The 14,971-nt window shown below is 40.6% G+C and overlaps 1 protein-coding gene across 1 annotated transcript; it reads left to right on the top strand.

Moving 5' to 3' along the window:
• Positions 1–215: 215 nt before the first annotated feature.
• Positions 216–12,212, top strand: LOC126050508 (epidermal retinol dehydrogenase 2-like; the record flags this gene model as incomplete). Its single annotated transcript, XM_049828461.1, is given in 7 exon segments — positions 216–302; positions 305–541; positions 5,672–5,803; positions 7,882–7,981; positions 9,671–9,815; positions 11,489–11,611; positions 12,119–12,212. Coding segments are annotated over 7 exon segments (918 nt in total), but the record flags the coding sequence as incomplete, so codon positions are not given.
• Between the last annotated feature and the right edge of the window lie 2,759 nt (positions 12,213–14,971).

Raw genomic sequence — 14,971 nt, 5'->3', positions numbered from 1 at the left:
GAAGATATTTGCTTTAGCCCCACTAGTAAGAAGCCGGCAGCTTTCACAAAACAAGTCTTTAGTGACGTATTCTGTACTTGCACAAAAGAACGATGTGAAAGAAATAGCTGTTGCTCTTTTTTTAGTCAGTATCTCAGTGTTTTGAAGGGCCAGTAACATACTGTATTTCTGGGTTTGTATAACAGAAGGGCGGTGTTTGTGCCTGAAAAATCACATTCAACTTGAGAAGCATCCTGAAGATGCTACAGTTCCTGAAATTATATTTTTTATTTTTTGAGAATTTCACCTTACCCATATTTCCTTCATGCAAAAAAAACCTTCTGCTGGGGAAATAGTGCTTATTACTGGCTCCGCAAATGGGATTGGAAGTCAGATTGCCTTAAATTTTGCTTCTTTGGGAGCAACCTTGGTTCTTTGGGACATGGACGATGAAGGTAACAAAGAAACAAGCAGATTAGCCCCCAAAAATGGAGCTAAATGAGTGTTTGCCTACCACTGTGACTGCGGCAATAGGGAGGAGGTCTATGAAAAGGCAGACAAGGTAAGATACAGCTTCTGGCCTCTGATTTGACTTCTTGCTTCTGATTTTTTGCTTCTTTTTAATAGTATATGCTATTGAATATTTTTTTTAGACGCCATGCTACTCACTAAAGGGAAGTAATAATGTAGGGCAATGACTTTCTCTTTTTGACAAGTAGCTTCTAGATGGAACTTAAACTATGTTCACAATAAAGTAATTGGGTTTAATCTGTTCTGTCAAGATTTATCCATTTCCAGTCTTTGTTGAGAGGTGCTAACTACTTTTAGGTTAAGAATATGGTTATGTAAGCAGAGGTTACCTCCACAGATTAGCTTGTTTACACTTTAAAATTTCTTTAAGATATCAAGAAATAAATAAAAAAAAAAAACAAACAAACAAACAATGGAAATTGTAAAGGGGAAGGGGGCTTTTCTTTATCCATTTGTTCAGAATATTGTAGCTCTGAAAGGGTGATGTGGGGTGTAATCGTTTCAGAAATATCATCAGGACATGGCTGGTCTCCAGTCAAATTGATGATTCAGCTTCAGTTAATTTTTTGGTCAATCCAGCTGGAAAGTAAGGTAGAGAAGGAGCCCATTTTAAATGAGAACTCTTCTGCTGTGCTGACCTATGCTTTGTAAACTATTATTTTTTAATATTATTATTATTGAAGTCCAGAAATTGGACATTAAATTAACATCATTAATATTTACCTGTCCTTAAACTACATACGGCCTGAAAATATTTTCCAGTTTAACCTCACTTATAATCCAGTTAGCCACTCTGCCATTTTATCCAAGGATAAATTCTTCTTCTGTTAAATTCTCAGTATATGTACTTATACAAATGACTCTCAAGTAATATTTTTGACATTCTGTGTCCAAAGGCATACCTCAAAGAAATTAGCTAAGATATTTCATGACATGTGAATGATGACAGATTGTTTTGGAATAGCCTTGAAGTATAACTTTAATTTTCTATGAGTTGTCGGGGTGGGGGGGGGGGGGGGGTGTCTTTGTTTTGTGGTTGTTGCTTTTAATTTTAACCAAAACAGACTAATTCTTTCTGAACACAGCTATGAAAGTTTGAAATAAATGTTTTTCCTCAAGAAATGTTCCCGATGAAAAGTACTTCTAAAGGGTAGGTTGGATTCAGGATCTGGAAGTATCTGGATCTGCAATTCTCATGCTTGCAGTCAGCAAGGTATTATTTTACCCATACTTGTTAGCAGCATTGGGGGCACAGCCATTAACAGTGCATAGAAAAAGTTCCATGTGGGGCCATTAGTGATAGATGTTAAGAACCACAAGTGGTACTATAGTATTACTTGGACAGTGGCGGCAAGGATATATTGTACCTTAATAGTACGTTTGCGGAGATGAGCAAGTTGTTGAGTGTTCTGGCCCATGCTGAACCAACACAGTGTTCAAAGAGGATGATCTTTGCCAATTACTTGGGCAGCACAGATGATGTGATCCTCACCATGTAAAACATTGATTATGACTCCTATAATTTTGGAGTAGGAATCCCAGAAATTTCAACAATCTTAATACCTGTTGTCACTTCCCAGCAAGATAAAAAATCAGTCTGAGCAGCCCGTGTTCAGTACTTCGTATGTGACACTTGACCTTTATTTGGATTCATACCATAAATCAAACAGCAATTTCTTTAGAATCTCTTTTTTGCAAGGAAAAAACTCAGTTTAGTATATACCAAGACCAAATCTCTTTAAAAAGTAATATTTTAAATTGGCATTAAATTCCTATTCCCATAAATTTATTCCCATAAATTTATTCCCATAAATACTATCTGCTTCTTGCAAAGACATGAACCAAAATGATTAGTTTAAGCTTATGTAAGTGTATTGGTTTTGTGTGGCAAGGTTTTGGTACCGGGGGGGCTACAGGGGGTGGCTTCTGTAAGAAGCTGCTGGAAGCTTCCCCTGTGTCCGACAGAGCCCATACCAGCCGGCTCTAAGATGGACCCGCTGCTGGCCAAGACTGAGCCAATCAGCAATACTGGTAGTGCCTCTGTGATAACATTTTTAAGAAGGAAAAATGTTGCTGGGACAAAAAACTGCATCTGGAGAGAGGAGTGAGAACATGTGAGAGAAACAGCCCTGCAGACCTCAAGGTCAGTGAAGAAGGAGGGGGAGGAGATGCTCCAGGTGCCGGAGCAGAGATTCCCCTGCAGCCCGTGGGGAAGACCCTGGTGAGGCAGGCTGTCCCCCTGCAGCCCAGGGAGGTCCATGGTGGAGCAGACGTCCACCTGCAGCCTGGGGAGGACCCCACGCTGGAGCAGGTGGATGCCCAAAGGAGGCTGTGAGCCTGTGGGAAGCCCACGCTGGAGCAGGCTCCTGGCAGGACCTGTGGATCTGTGGAGAGGAGCCCATGGGGCAGGTTTTCTGGCAGGACTTGTGACCCCGTGGGGGATCCACGCTGGAGCAGTCTGTGCCTGAAGGACTGCATGCCATGGAAAGGACCCACGCTGGAGCAGTTCGTGAAGAACTGCAGCCCGTGGGAAGGACCCACGTTGGAGAACTTCATGGAGGACTGTCTCCCATGGGTGGGACCCCACGGTGGAGCAGGGGAAGAGTGTGAGGAGTCCTCCCCTGGGGAGGATGAAGCAGCAGAACATAACGTGATGAACTGACCATAAACCCCATTCCCCGTCCCCCTGCGCCACTGAGGGAAGTTAGGTAGAGAATTGGGGAGTGAAGTTGTGCCTGGGAAGAAGGGAGGGGTGGAGGGAAGGTGTTCTGAGATTTCATTTTATTTCTCATTACCTTACTCTGGTTGATTGGTAATAAATTGAGTTAATTTTCCCCAAGCTGAGTCTGTTTTGCCCGTGATGGTAAATTGGTGAGTGATCTCTCCTGTCCTTATCTCGACCCACAAGCCCTTTGTTATATTTTCCCTCCCCTGTCCAGCTGAGGTGGGGGGAGTGATAGAACGGCTTTGGTGGGCACCTGGTGTTCAGCCAGGGTCAACCCACCACAGTAAGTAATTTCTCTGTTGGACTTTCCTGTCAAAGCTGAACATTTTGAAATGATTTGTTTGTTCTTAGTTTAACAGAGTCTCAAAATGTTTGTTTTGTGCATTCTCAATCTCCAAACACATTAACCGAATCAGCCACAGGGCTCCAGCCTGCCAAATTTGCTGTGCACAAATCAGCAGAGAATATTCTGAAGTGCACAGACTGACCTATAAGCAGAAACTCAAAGAGCTGTTTAAAATTCAGGAATTGCTGTGAAGGTGCTAAACTATTGTTAACAATACCAACATCTTTGTAGGTATTTGCATGAACTGAACAGTCGTGATGGAGCCAGAAATTTTTTTAAATCGAGAGGTTTTCAGCTAGAGGCCTCCTCCACTCTTGGAAATACCTGCAACGTTTTGATTGGTAATATGAAAAGTCTTGAGCTTGGACACAGAAGATAAAACAATGGCAGAAAAGTTAAATTAATTACTTTTATTTGGTATATTCACTGCAGAAAAACCTAGGTATTTTCCCATAAAGGAAGCTTTCTTTCTAGGAAGCAAGTCAGGTCATCAAAGTCCCTAAAGAATAGTTTTTAGAATAACCTGGTGAAGTGAACAGCAACTAATTTTCAGGATTAGTCAGTGTCCACTAGGGAATTCTGAAGGAAATCAGATATGGACCTGTTGAGCTAGAAATCCGGGGGGAGAGGGTGGGGGGGGTCTGCTATAACAGGTGTCTAAGGAATGAAGAATAGCAAAAATGCCGGTTTTAAAGAGCACTTACTTAAAAGGACACAAAGAAACTACAAGTCCGTCTTACAGAAAATTGGAAGAAACGATAATAAAGAGAAGAATTAATAGACCGCTAAAGAAATACATCATGAAGAATAATCGGTTTGACTTTTTGTAAATGGAAGTCAGTCTTCCCACTTTTTTGGGGGTACTGGGTAAACAGGTCAAATGAAGCCAGACTAAATAAAATGTTGCCATTGGGGAAGCTATGTTGTCAGGCGAAAAAAAAAAAGGATCATCATATGGACTGACACAGTAGTTAAAAGCTACGAGTGGGGACAAATATCCCACAAAGGAGGAGTTGGGTATTCCTGCCATACTCAGCGGTGTCTAGATATGCATTCATTTGTGCAGGTGGAAAGGTGCTAATATCTGAGCCCTGCTTGTCTGTCACAAGGAGACAGCCTGGCACAGCCAGAGAAGTATCAAACGAGTCTTCACTGAACACTAAGGTGGCCTGACAGAGCCAAAGTAAGGTCAAATGTTCATGCATCAGATCCCAAGCACCTATTTTCAAATTGCCAGACAGCAGCATATCTGGGATTTCTATTTTTTTTTAAGTCATTCTATAATTTTTGAGACACCAAATAACTGTTTGCCTCCAGCACAGAAATCTCTGCAGTGAGCCTGTTTCTTAATACTATAAGTAAATCTTGGCCATCTGCTTTGATGTAAATCTAAATTGTGGATTAAAATCTTTTCATAACAAACCCAAATGGAGGTAATGGTGATTTTGGCCTTCTCTCCAAGTGATGTTATCTATTTATTTCATGGTACATGCTTTTGTACTCAAAGGATTGATATCCCCCAGGGATCTGTGCTGGATTCTTTCCTGTTCAGTAGAAATTAACTAGAAAAGGGGTTGAAAAGGCTTGGCTGAGGAATACAGATTCTTACAATACCAGAAATAGGGGACAAGAAATGTTCACATTGCAATTAAAGCATGCTCACAGTTCACACTAAAGCTTTGTAACTCATTACATTAGGTTCCTGTGGAAGCCAGAAGTACTCTGGAGTTCAGGAAGCAATTAGACAAATTCTTGGGGGGGGGGGGGGGGTAATCATGGAGGTGTATTAAATACAAAGATATAGATAACTTATCTCTCTCATGAAAATCGTAAGCTGCAGAGTGTGAAAAGTTGAGGAGTACACTGGAGGAGATCTCAGAGTCCTGGTCTTTTTTTTACTGCTTTCCACCATGAGACAAGGGCTATGGGACTAGATGGACCTTTGATCTGATGCAGTACAGCAGTTCTTACATACTTACATTTCCAGCAGAGATACAAATAATTGCAAATATCACTAAACATTTTCATAAATGAAGCACAAGAGACAAGACTACCTTCTAAAGCTTTCTGTTTATCCGTTTTTTATTCAGGTTAGAAAAGAAGTCGGGGATGTTACTCTTCTAATCAATAATGCCGGCATACTGCTTGGGAAAAAGTTCTGTGACATTCTAGATGCAGATTTTGAAAAGATCTTAAGAGTCAACTTCCTCTTTCAAGTCTGGGTAATGTATTTTTTCTCTCCTGGGTGACCGAAAGGTACAGGCAAGTATTTTAGTGTGAAAATCGGCATGGTGGCACCTACCTGGGGAACCCAATTTGGAATAGGGATAGGAAGGGCCTTGAATGGGGGAAGATACCTTTTTTTAGTCATCCTGTAATTAGAGACACACCAATTTTACAGTCTCCCCACTAAGTCTCAGCAATGTTAACACAAACCTGCCAAGGCACTCTGGTAAATCAAAAGTCTGTGCAACTGTATTGTGAAACATGCTCTATCTGTAACAGCTGTGGCTGAAGTCAGTGCTGTGACATGATGGCATGTGACTTGTCTGCTCTTGACGTTTGCCTGCATCAGAAGGCTTTGTCTAATAGACTTGTAGGGAGGCACATCCATGGTTTAGTAGTGGACCTGGCAGTGCTAGGTTTATGGCTGGACTCGATCATCTTAAAGATCTAAATTATTCTGTGATTCTGTGATCCTATGCCGCACATGATGGTGTTAGTCTTCAGGTTGTGCTTTCATTCCTAGTCACCATCTGCTTAATGTACATTGAAAACTAATCTGGATAGTATGTGTTATCTTTGTTTTGTTTTCATACCTCTGAAGGGATTTGCTGTTATTTGGGGTCTCAGCTGACCTTTAGGAGGTTTTATTGTGAGGGAGTGTGTTGTGGTTTCACCCCAGCTGGCAACTAAGCCCCACACAGCTGCTCACTCACCTCCCTCACAGTGGGATGGGGGAGAGAATCAGAAGAGTAAAAGTGAGAAAACTCATGGGTTGAGATAAAGACAGTTTAATAAGTAAAGCAAAAGCCGTGCATGCAAGCAAGTAAAGCAAGGAATTCATTCACCACTTCCCACGGGCAGGCAGGTGTTCAGCCATCTCCAGCAAAGCAGGGCTCTGTCATGGGTAACGGTGACTTGGGAAGACAAGCGCCATCACTCCGAATGTCCCCCCCTTCCTTCTTCTTCCCCCAGCTTTATACGCTGAGCATGACATCATATGGTCTGGAATATGCCTTGGGTCAGTTGAGGTCAGCTGTCCTGGCTGTGTCCCCTCCCAACCCCTTGTGCCCCCCCAGCCTCCTCGCTGGTGGGGTGGGGTGAGAAGCAGAAAAGGCCTTGACGCTGTGTCAGCACTGCTCAGCAGGAACGAAAACATCCCTGAGTTATCAACACTGTTTTCAGCACAAATCCAAAACATAGCCCCATGCTAGCTACTGTGAAGAAAATTAACTCTATCCCAGCCAAAACCAGCACAGAGTGTTACTCTTGCTCCCTCTTGCATTTACTGTTTATATGCCTGAGTGAGCAGCCTGTATTGGGGGAAAATGTAGCATTGCAACTCCCTCGCTAAAAGGCATTTCTCAACGGAAAATCATTGCAGAGAGAAGTCCTCTAATCATTTCCCAGCCCACAGCACATAATTCTTCCAAATACTTGAGGCAAAGGAACTGGGAGAGGTGTTGCTCCTGACAGGTCTGAAGAGACATAGGGCAGGAGCACAGCGAGCACGGGCCCTCGACCAAAAAGACATGTACTAGGTACACACATCTGGAGCCGAACAGATGTTGCAGGACAGATCAGCTATTGAAAAAAAATTTGTTACTTCTCTTGTCTTTTTTTTCTCCCCCCTTATAAAACACTAGCGTCCTCCTCATATAGTTAGTATCACCCACAGTGGTGTTCTGGGGTGCAGAGTTGTCAGGCAGCTCAGTTTGTAACAAACAGGGCCCATAGGCAGCTGAGCTTCCCTTGATGTATTGACTTCTAGCTCCCTCTTGTGTACCAAATCTTTGGTAATAGTCTCAGACAAATCGTGAGGAACCAGGAGGCCGAGAAAATACAAACTTTGCTGCTTTTTAATAACAGGATTTTAATGCTGACAGATCTCCAGATAGAGGGCAGTCATTCAAGGAAATGCTGTCTCTCATTTATAAATTCCTACAGAGATAGAAGGTCAGGTGGGCTTCTTGTATATTGAAGCCCCAGAAAGCAAACTGGGTTGTAAAGCCTAATTTGGAATGCAACATTTTTGGCATGTCTAGTTATAAAGGGGTTTTCTTAATATGTCACTTAGACTTGCAAGGCCTTTCTTCCAGCCATGATGACCTCTAACCGTGGACACCTGGTTAGCACCACCAGCACAGCAGGATTGTTAGGAGTCTACAGTATGTCAGGTTAGTATCGTCAAGTGCCATTACAAATTAGATCTACATACCAGTAACTTCTCTTAGAGATCTCATAAATGCTTGGCTTAAGCAGTTTATACCAACATACTGAACATTCAGGAAGAGCCTGCAGGTACAAAAGGTGGTGGTGCATTGAAAAGGATGGTGGTGACATGTTGCCTGAGTGGCACAGGGAGCTCACTGCAGATTTTACTGTCTGATGGCTGCCTTTCTTATCGCCACAGAAGAAGGGCAATACAGCTCGTAAATATGCAGTGGAAGGGAGCCCTGCATAAGGGTTGTCTAACACTTTCTCATCCCAGGTTTTCTACAGATGAATGTTCAGAGTCCTGAGACATACTTCGGTTATACCTGGAATTATACATTTAGTTGGAAAATGGTTTTCAGGTCAAGAAGGCATTTTGGCAGAATTTTCATTAAAATTAATTTGAATTAACTGTGTTTTAAACTATTTAACAGCTCCATATTCTCAGCTGTTCCCCTCAAGTGAGCTGTCTGCTACAGTCCTGACTATTTCATCTGCCTGGGTCTGCTGCGCAGTGTCTCCTCAAGCCTCTCTGACATCCTGGTTGTATCTCCTAGGTCACCCTATGAGAATGTGAACTTCAGTATAATAAGTATCTCTTGTTTCTTCTGCTGATTGATGGTATTACTGTAGTGTTTGTTTGCCACCTGTTATCATTGGGTCAGATTTGGTATTGATAATAAGTAATGTCCAGCTTTCATCATTTAACTGTAAGGCTTGTCAGAGTGACCTGCCCATCCACGCATTATAACTTTTTACACCTTAGCTATGCATTTTTAGGATGTGTGGTTCCAAAATGGGTGAATCCCTGAAGAATAACAAACTGTCTCTGATGCCAGTTTTTGAGGTTACACTTTTAGCAAAACTGGATTTCATTGCATATAGAAACTATTTTCACACACATTTGAAAAAAGCCTTAGGAAACCACATGTAAATTCCTATATGAAAATAAGGTTCTTTTACAGTTGCAAACTGTAGAATAATCTGGGTTGGAAGGAATCTCTGCAGGTCATTTTGTCCGTATCCCCAAATAAAAGCAGACCCAACTTAGACCAGGTTGCACAGGGCCTTGTGAGGGCAAATTCTGATTATCTCCAAGGATGGAGGTCCATACATTCATCAAACCATAAAAATCAGACAAGATTTAGGTTTCCTGGGCAAACAAAATGATACTGTAGTTGCAGGGCATCAGAAGAAGAAGTAATAGGTTGAAGCAGCATTTTAAGTAGGTTATTTAGATTTTACCATTAGAAATAGTTGTTACCGGAATGTAACCTGTGATATTAAAGGGTGAAGACATTCTGAACTGAAAGAATTCCTGGCTTGTATATGAGTATCTGGAAATGTACATAAAATGTTGACTAAGCTCATCTTCCTGTCTCTTTCTATAGTGCACTGAAAAAAAGTCCTCTGGAAAGGATTAATCTTATTCTTAGACAACTGTGCATCAATCAGGGGAAGAGCCATTAACTTTCAGAGTTAGCATCACCAATATGCACAGCATCCTTAATATACTAATTACAAGACTGCTAATTATATAACTAGGTAATATCAGGGCTTCAATAGTATTGCAAAACATTAAATCCTGTATATAACGCTTACTGTGGTGCTTTTGACATATTTTGGATGTTTCTTCTTTTTTCACTTTTCAGATTATGCTGGAAGTAACTACGCAATCACTGGAATGATGGAAGCCTTAGATTTGGAAATGTATCATGCAGGAAAACGAGGCATTAAAACCACAAAAATTTGCCCTTATTTTATTAATACTGAATTAGATAAAGCTTTTCAAACCCAGTAAGTAAAACTTAGATCGTGTACTGTTTCATACGTAAAAAATAATCACTACTCACTAGACATGCCTATTCAGTCTTTGGCTATTATAAAGCTGATTTGCTTTTCAATTCAGTATTTTTGCCTTATTGGCACATACAACTATGTCTTTTGACATAAGAAATCCAAGTCTTGCATACAATTAATAACTGACATGCAACAGGGACTGTGTAATAACCTCACAGTCAAGGAAGGGTTAGGGATGTTGTTTCTCGAAATGAGCATTCGGTGATGGAGTTAAGTATTCTTTATTGCAGCGTGTCGTGGTTTAACCCCAGCCAGCAACTAAGCACCACGCAGCCACTCACTCACTCCCCCCCACCCAGTGGGATGGGGGAGAGAATCAGAAGGAAAAAGGTAAAACTCATGGGTTGAGATAAGAACAGTTTAATAGAACAGAAAGGAAGAAACTAACAATGATAATAATAATAATAATAATAAAATTACAATAATAATAATAATAATAAAAGAATTGGAATATACAAACCAAGTGATGCGCAATGCAATTGCTCACCACTCGCTGAGCGATGCCCAGTTAGTTCCCAAGCAGCGATCCAGACCCCCCCAGGCTGACTCCCCCAGTTTATATACTGGGCATGACATCACATGGTATGGAATACTCCTTTGGCCACTTTGGGTCAGCTGCCCTGGCTGTGTCTCCTCCCAAATTCTTGTGCCCCTCCAGCCTTCTTGCTGGGAGGGCATGAGAAGCTGAAAAATCCTTGACTTAGTATAAACACTACTTGGCAACAACTGCAAACGTCAGTGTGTTATCAACATTCTTCTCATACTGAATCCAAGACATAGCATTATACCAGTTACTACAAAAAAATTAACTCTATCCCAGCCGAAACCACGACAGGATGCACAGCAGTATTTAAGGCAACCTTATTTGTCAGTAGAATGGGCACTGTTGAGGTTCTCTGCCCCAAGTAATTTTGGCACTGTGATTACAGTTATGGCTGTCAGGATACCTGTGACCTGTCATTATTAACAATGCCCCACTGTCTGTATTAGCAGGTACTATATTTCTCTGAGTGAGAATAGCTGTGGTGGTAGTATCTGGTGGGTGGCTGTATGGTTGTAGTGCTGGGAGAGGCTGCAGGCACCTAATTAGCCATTGCAGTAGTGCAGTACCAGTTATCTTGGTTTTTCAGTGCTCTGCTCCTGCTTCCACCATTCATCATCCTGTAGTAGCATATATTATGCAAAGCACAGCATTTTTCCTGGCTGGAAACAGGCCTGGTCCTGGTCTATTTAGTTGTCACCTCAACATCTGCAGTAGAAAAGGAGAAGGTGTGTGGAGGGCTGAACTGTCATGCATAGAACAGCATATACTACGGATTAGCTGGGAAGTTTTCAATGCTGCGGTCACTGTGGTCATTAACTTCATTAGGGTCTGAGCACGGCTTGCACAAAAAGTTACTCATTAGTCATTAAAATGTGCAAATCACCAAAATGCTTTCAATTTATTTTGATGATAGAAGGAACAAAGAAGATTGGAGACTCCTTTTCAAGACTACTTGAGGGGATGGGGAAAAATTCTTAAATTATTTAATTAAATTATTTCTGTGTTAGACTACATCTCAAAAGTAAAGTTTTACAATTTCATAATGCTTTGTTTCTTGTTTCATCAGCAACCACCTTTTTCTTCCTATTTATGATGCAGAGTATGTAGCCCACAAGATCATGGATGCAATTCAAAAGCAAAAGTTTTATCTAATCATTCCTCTGACTTTACACTTTCTTGCTTTCAAAATGTAAGAATGTGACTCACCTTCTAGCATTGCCTTCTTTCCTTTGCCATATGCCTGCAAAATCAGCAGGAAAGTTTAGTAAAAACAGTCCTTTAGTTAGTATTCCTGCAGTCAATCCAGGTATATGTACCCAATTATGAAGAAACAGCGGGTTTAATTTTTAATAATCTAGGTGAATAGCATTTCTCTGGCAACTTCTGTCTCTAATATACATCTTAAGCTACAGTTGGGTATAGAAATTTTAAAAATGTTCCTGGGATGGTACACTGGGAGCAATGCCTGGCCTAGAACAGTCTGCTTCCAGTAACTGCCTCCACCGCTGGCTGGGCTTTCACAAAATGGCTTGATCTGTCATTCATTTCCCCCATTTATAACATGGGAGCACCAAATGTGTTATTGCCAGGCATTAGAAGTATTGAGCACATATAATGATTTTATCATTTATTTATTTATTTATAGAGTACATTTTTCTAAAAAACCATAAGGCTAACTCGGTGTTTGTCTCATCAGTCTCATTCCTAGAAAAATGGTATTACTCTTCAAATCTTGCCTTAAGATCACCGACAGCTTGGACAAAGCATTCAGTTGGATGAAAAAAGACTGAAACCAAAATATTCTGAAGACCTTGAGTGCCATCTAATTGAAAAATTTCAGTGAAAATTAATTTTGAATCATGTTTATTCTTTGACAGAAAATTTGCTTCTTGTATGATATTTGACATTGGTCAACATGCAATTTAATTCTTCATAACTGTCTTTTAGTCACTGATTTTTAGCCACAGTCCGCTCTCTCATTTCATGATGGCATGCTGCTTTTATCTGAGCTCTCAATGAAAGTCAGTAAGACCAGGCAGGGATTTTTTACTTCATTTCATACTCTGAATTCTCTATTTCCGAGCAAAATCTCGAAGCATGGGGAAAACGCACTACTCTTCATGCAGAAAGGAAAAAAAAACCACAAAGCATTTAACATATTTCCCTTTCGGGGTTAAAATAGCCCTGCATTTCACACAAAGCCGACATGAAAAAGGGCACTGTGGGATGACGTGCTCTGGCTGGCGAGCTGCGTGGGGAGCCTGTGTCCTGAAAAGGGGTGAGCTGCAGCGAGCGCTCATAAAGTGTGTGCAGTGCTGTGCCGCTTACCGTGCTCCTCGTTAGTCACAGCGTGCTCTTCTAAACACACTTCTACGGGATGCGTGTGCCTCAGTTTTAATCTATGTCCAGAGGCTAAGATCGGATCTTTTGCCAAAGGCTGTGGCTTAGAAAGAACATTTGTAAAACTGTAGTGGTGGCAAAAAATCATGTGCCTACTCAGAAAGATGATGAAGTCCCACAACCAGAGGAAGCAGAGAGGAAAAAAAATCCATTCTAGAAATTACTTATGTGGTAATTAATTGCCTCTGTAAATTTTGTAAGAAGACGTTCCTACAATGCAAGAGTCACAGTTTATAAACATAGGCTCTACGGTGAGCATCTGCTGTAGGCAGCTGCATGTTGAAGACTGGTGAAGCCCACAGGCACCTGACTCCCTTCTCCGACCCTATAGGCTCCTGTGCAGCTTTGAAGCACCCTGCTGAGGCCAGGTAATTGGGTTCAAGGTGTTAGGTCCCTGAAGTCAGCAGCTGAATCTGGACCTGCAAACTAGCCCACACAAGTTCTTTTTAGTTTCAGTGACCTTAGTAAAATGACTTAGAAAATTGTTGAGTTGTTGAATATTGTGAGAAATCTGTGCAAGAAATTTTTGACAATTTTCTGAGTAATTTTTGAAAAATCATTACAATTTAAAATTACATAGGTATTATGTTAAGTGACCAAGCATCAACTTTGCATGGACTGTATTGCTTTCAGAGAGACTGAAACTTTAATGAGGTAGCCTGTTTGTTGGTGTGAAACATCACTCTGCTATAAATCATGGGAAGAGGAATGTAGACAAGATGAATACCTCATGTATTCTTGGACAATTATGGGCTGGCTCTTGGGCAAAATCTCTTCTTATTTTAGTAGCAAAGTCACACCCATGTCCTTCAACAGTCTTTAAATGAAATTACAACCTAAAGGTCCTAAATGAAAAAACTCCCCAAGAGCAAAAGTTCAAAGATTAATTAAGTAAAAGTATGTGAGGGTACTTAACTGATGAAAGTCAATCCTCATGCAAATTTTCAGAAAATGCTAACATAAAACATTCATAATCTGCTTAATTTAAAAATAAATAAATAAATTGCAGACCAGCATAGGGAATCTACAAAGCACAGTTTACAAAACTCCACTGTAAGGAATTAAAGAGAACCTTGAACAGTCACCTATTGCCCACATTTGTCACCATATTTCTAGTGTACTCAACTAACCACATACTTACAAGATCCTTTCCAGCACACTCTAATTAAAAGCCTATTTTTTTAAATCCCAGTGTTTTCAAAGTACACATACATACAGTAATTCTTTCATGTACCCTGTAGATATTATGGGGACAATTTTAGCTGAGAGAAGGAGAGAGCTATCTGAAGTTTGGCTCTTTGGAAAGCAAGGTTTATTGATTTATATTTTGAAAAACTCTCTAGGTGATCAGTAATTTAAACATGCTTTTCTTCCTACTAATGAAACAGGAACAAAGTCTAAATTGTTCCCTGCAAGTAACGATCCTTTTCTCAACTGCAAGCAAATATGTTGAATATTGGGATTCCCTTATTCAACATGAATGTTGCAATTTGGCTCTAGATCTATGATTGATTGTTTTTAAGTATGGTTACAAGAGACTATACAAGCTGGCATGACATTATATTTGTGGGCCTGAATATGCTTAATACATAATTTCATTGTCTATGCTGCATAGCTTATGAACAGGGCTCGTGAGGCAAGAGACATATGTTATAAAACACTTTGTAAAATCAGGATCCCATTTGAAGTAGTTACCTGTTAGTGACATTACGATTTGGTGGACTAGCCATCATTAACAATCTAGTATGTCAGGATGAAATATTTGCAGCCAAAGACAACATTGTAAAAGCTCTCCTTTCAGTACCTTTTTTTTTTTTTCAGTTTCTTTAACTAGAATATATAAATCTTGCCACCGACATTTGTGGTTGTAAGTTTACTGTCTATATACACAGGACATGAGAAGATTAAGAACAATATAAAGGAAACAATGCTTTATTTTCTAAGGCATATTTCACCTACTCTGCATAGCCACCCTGCAGAACCTTATTCTGTATTGCTGCAATCTCAGCCAAGGACTCTCTTTGGCTCCATTCTTTCTGGCTAATCTGCTTGTCTCAAGAAGGATTTTGTAAAGCTTATACTTTCTAAGTCTCACAGTGATCTGTTGGATCTTCTTATCAGCCCTAGAAATCAGTAACTCATTCTTTCC

The sequence above is a fragment of the Accipiter gentilis genome, chromosome 2 (genome assembly GCF_929443795.1).
Source record: "Accipiter gentilis chromosome 2, bAccGen1.1, whole genome shotgun sequence".
Taxonomy (NCBI): Eukaryota; Metazoa; Chordata; class Aves; order Accipitriformes; family Accipitridae; genus Astur; species Astur gentilis.
This window is presented reverse-complemented; position numbering and strand designations above follow the sequence as displayed.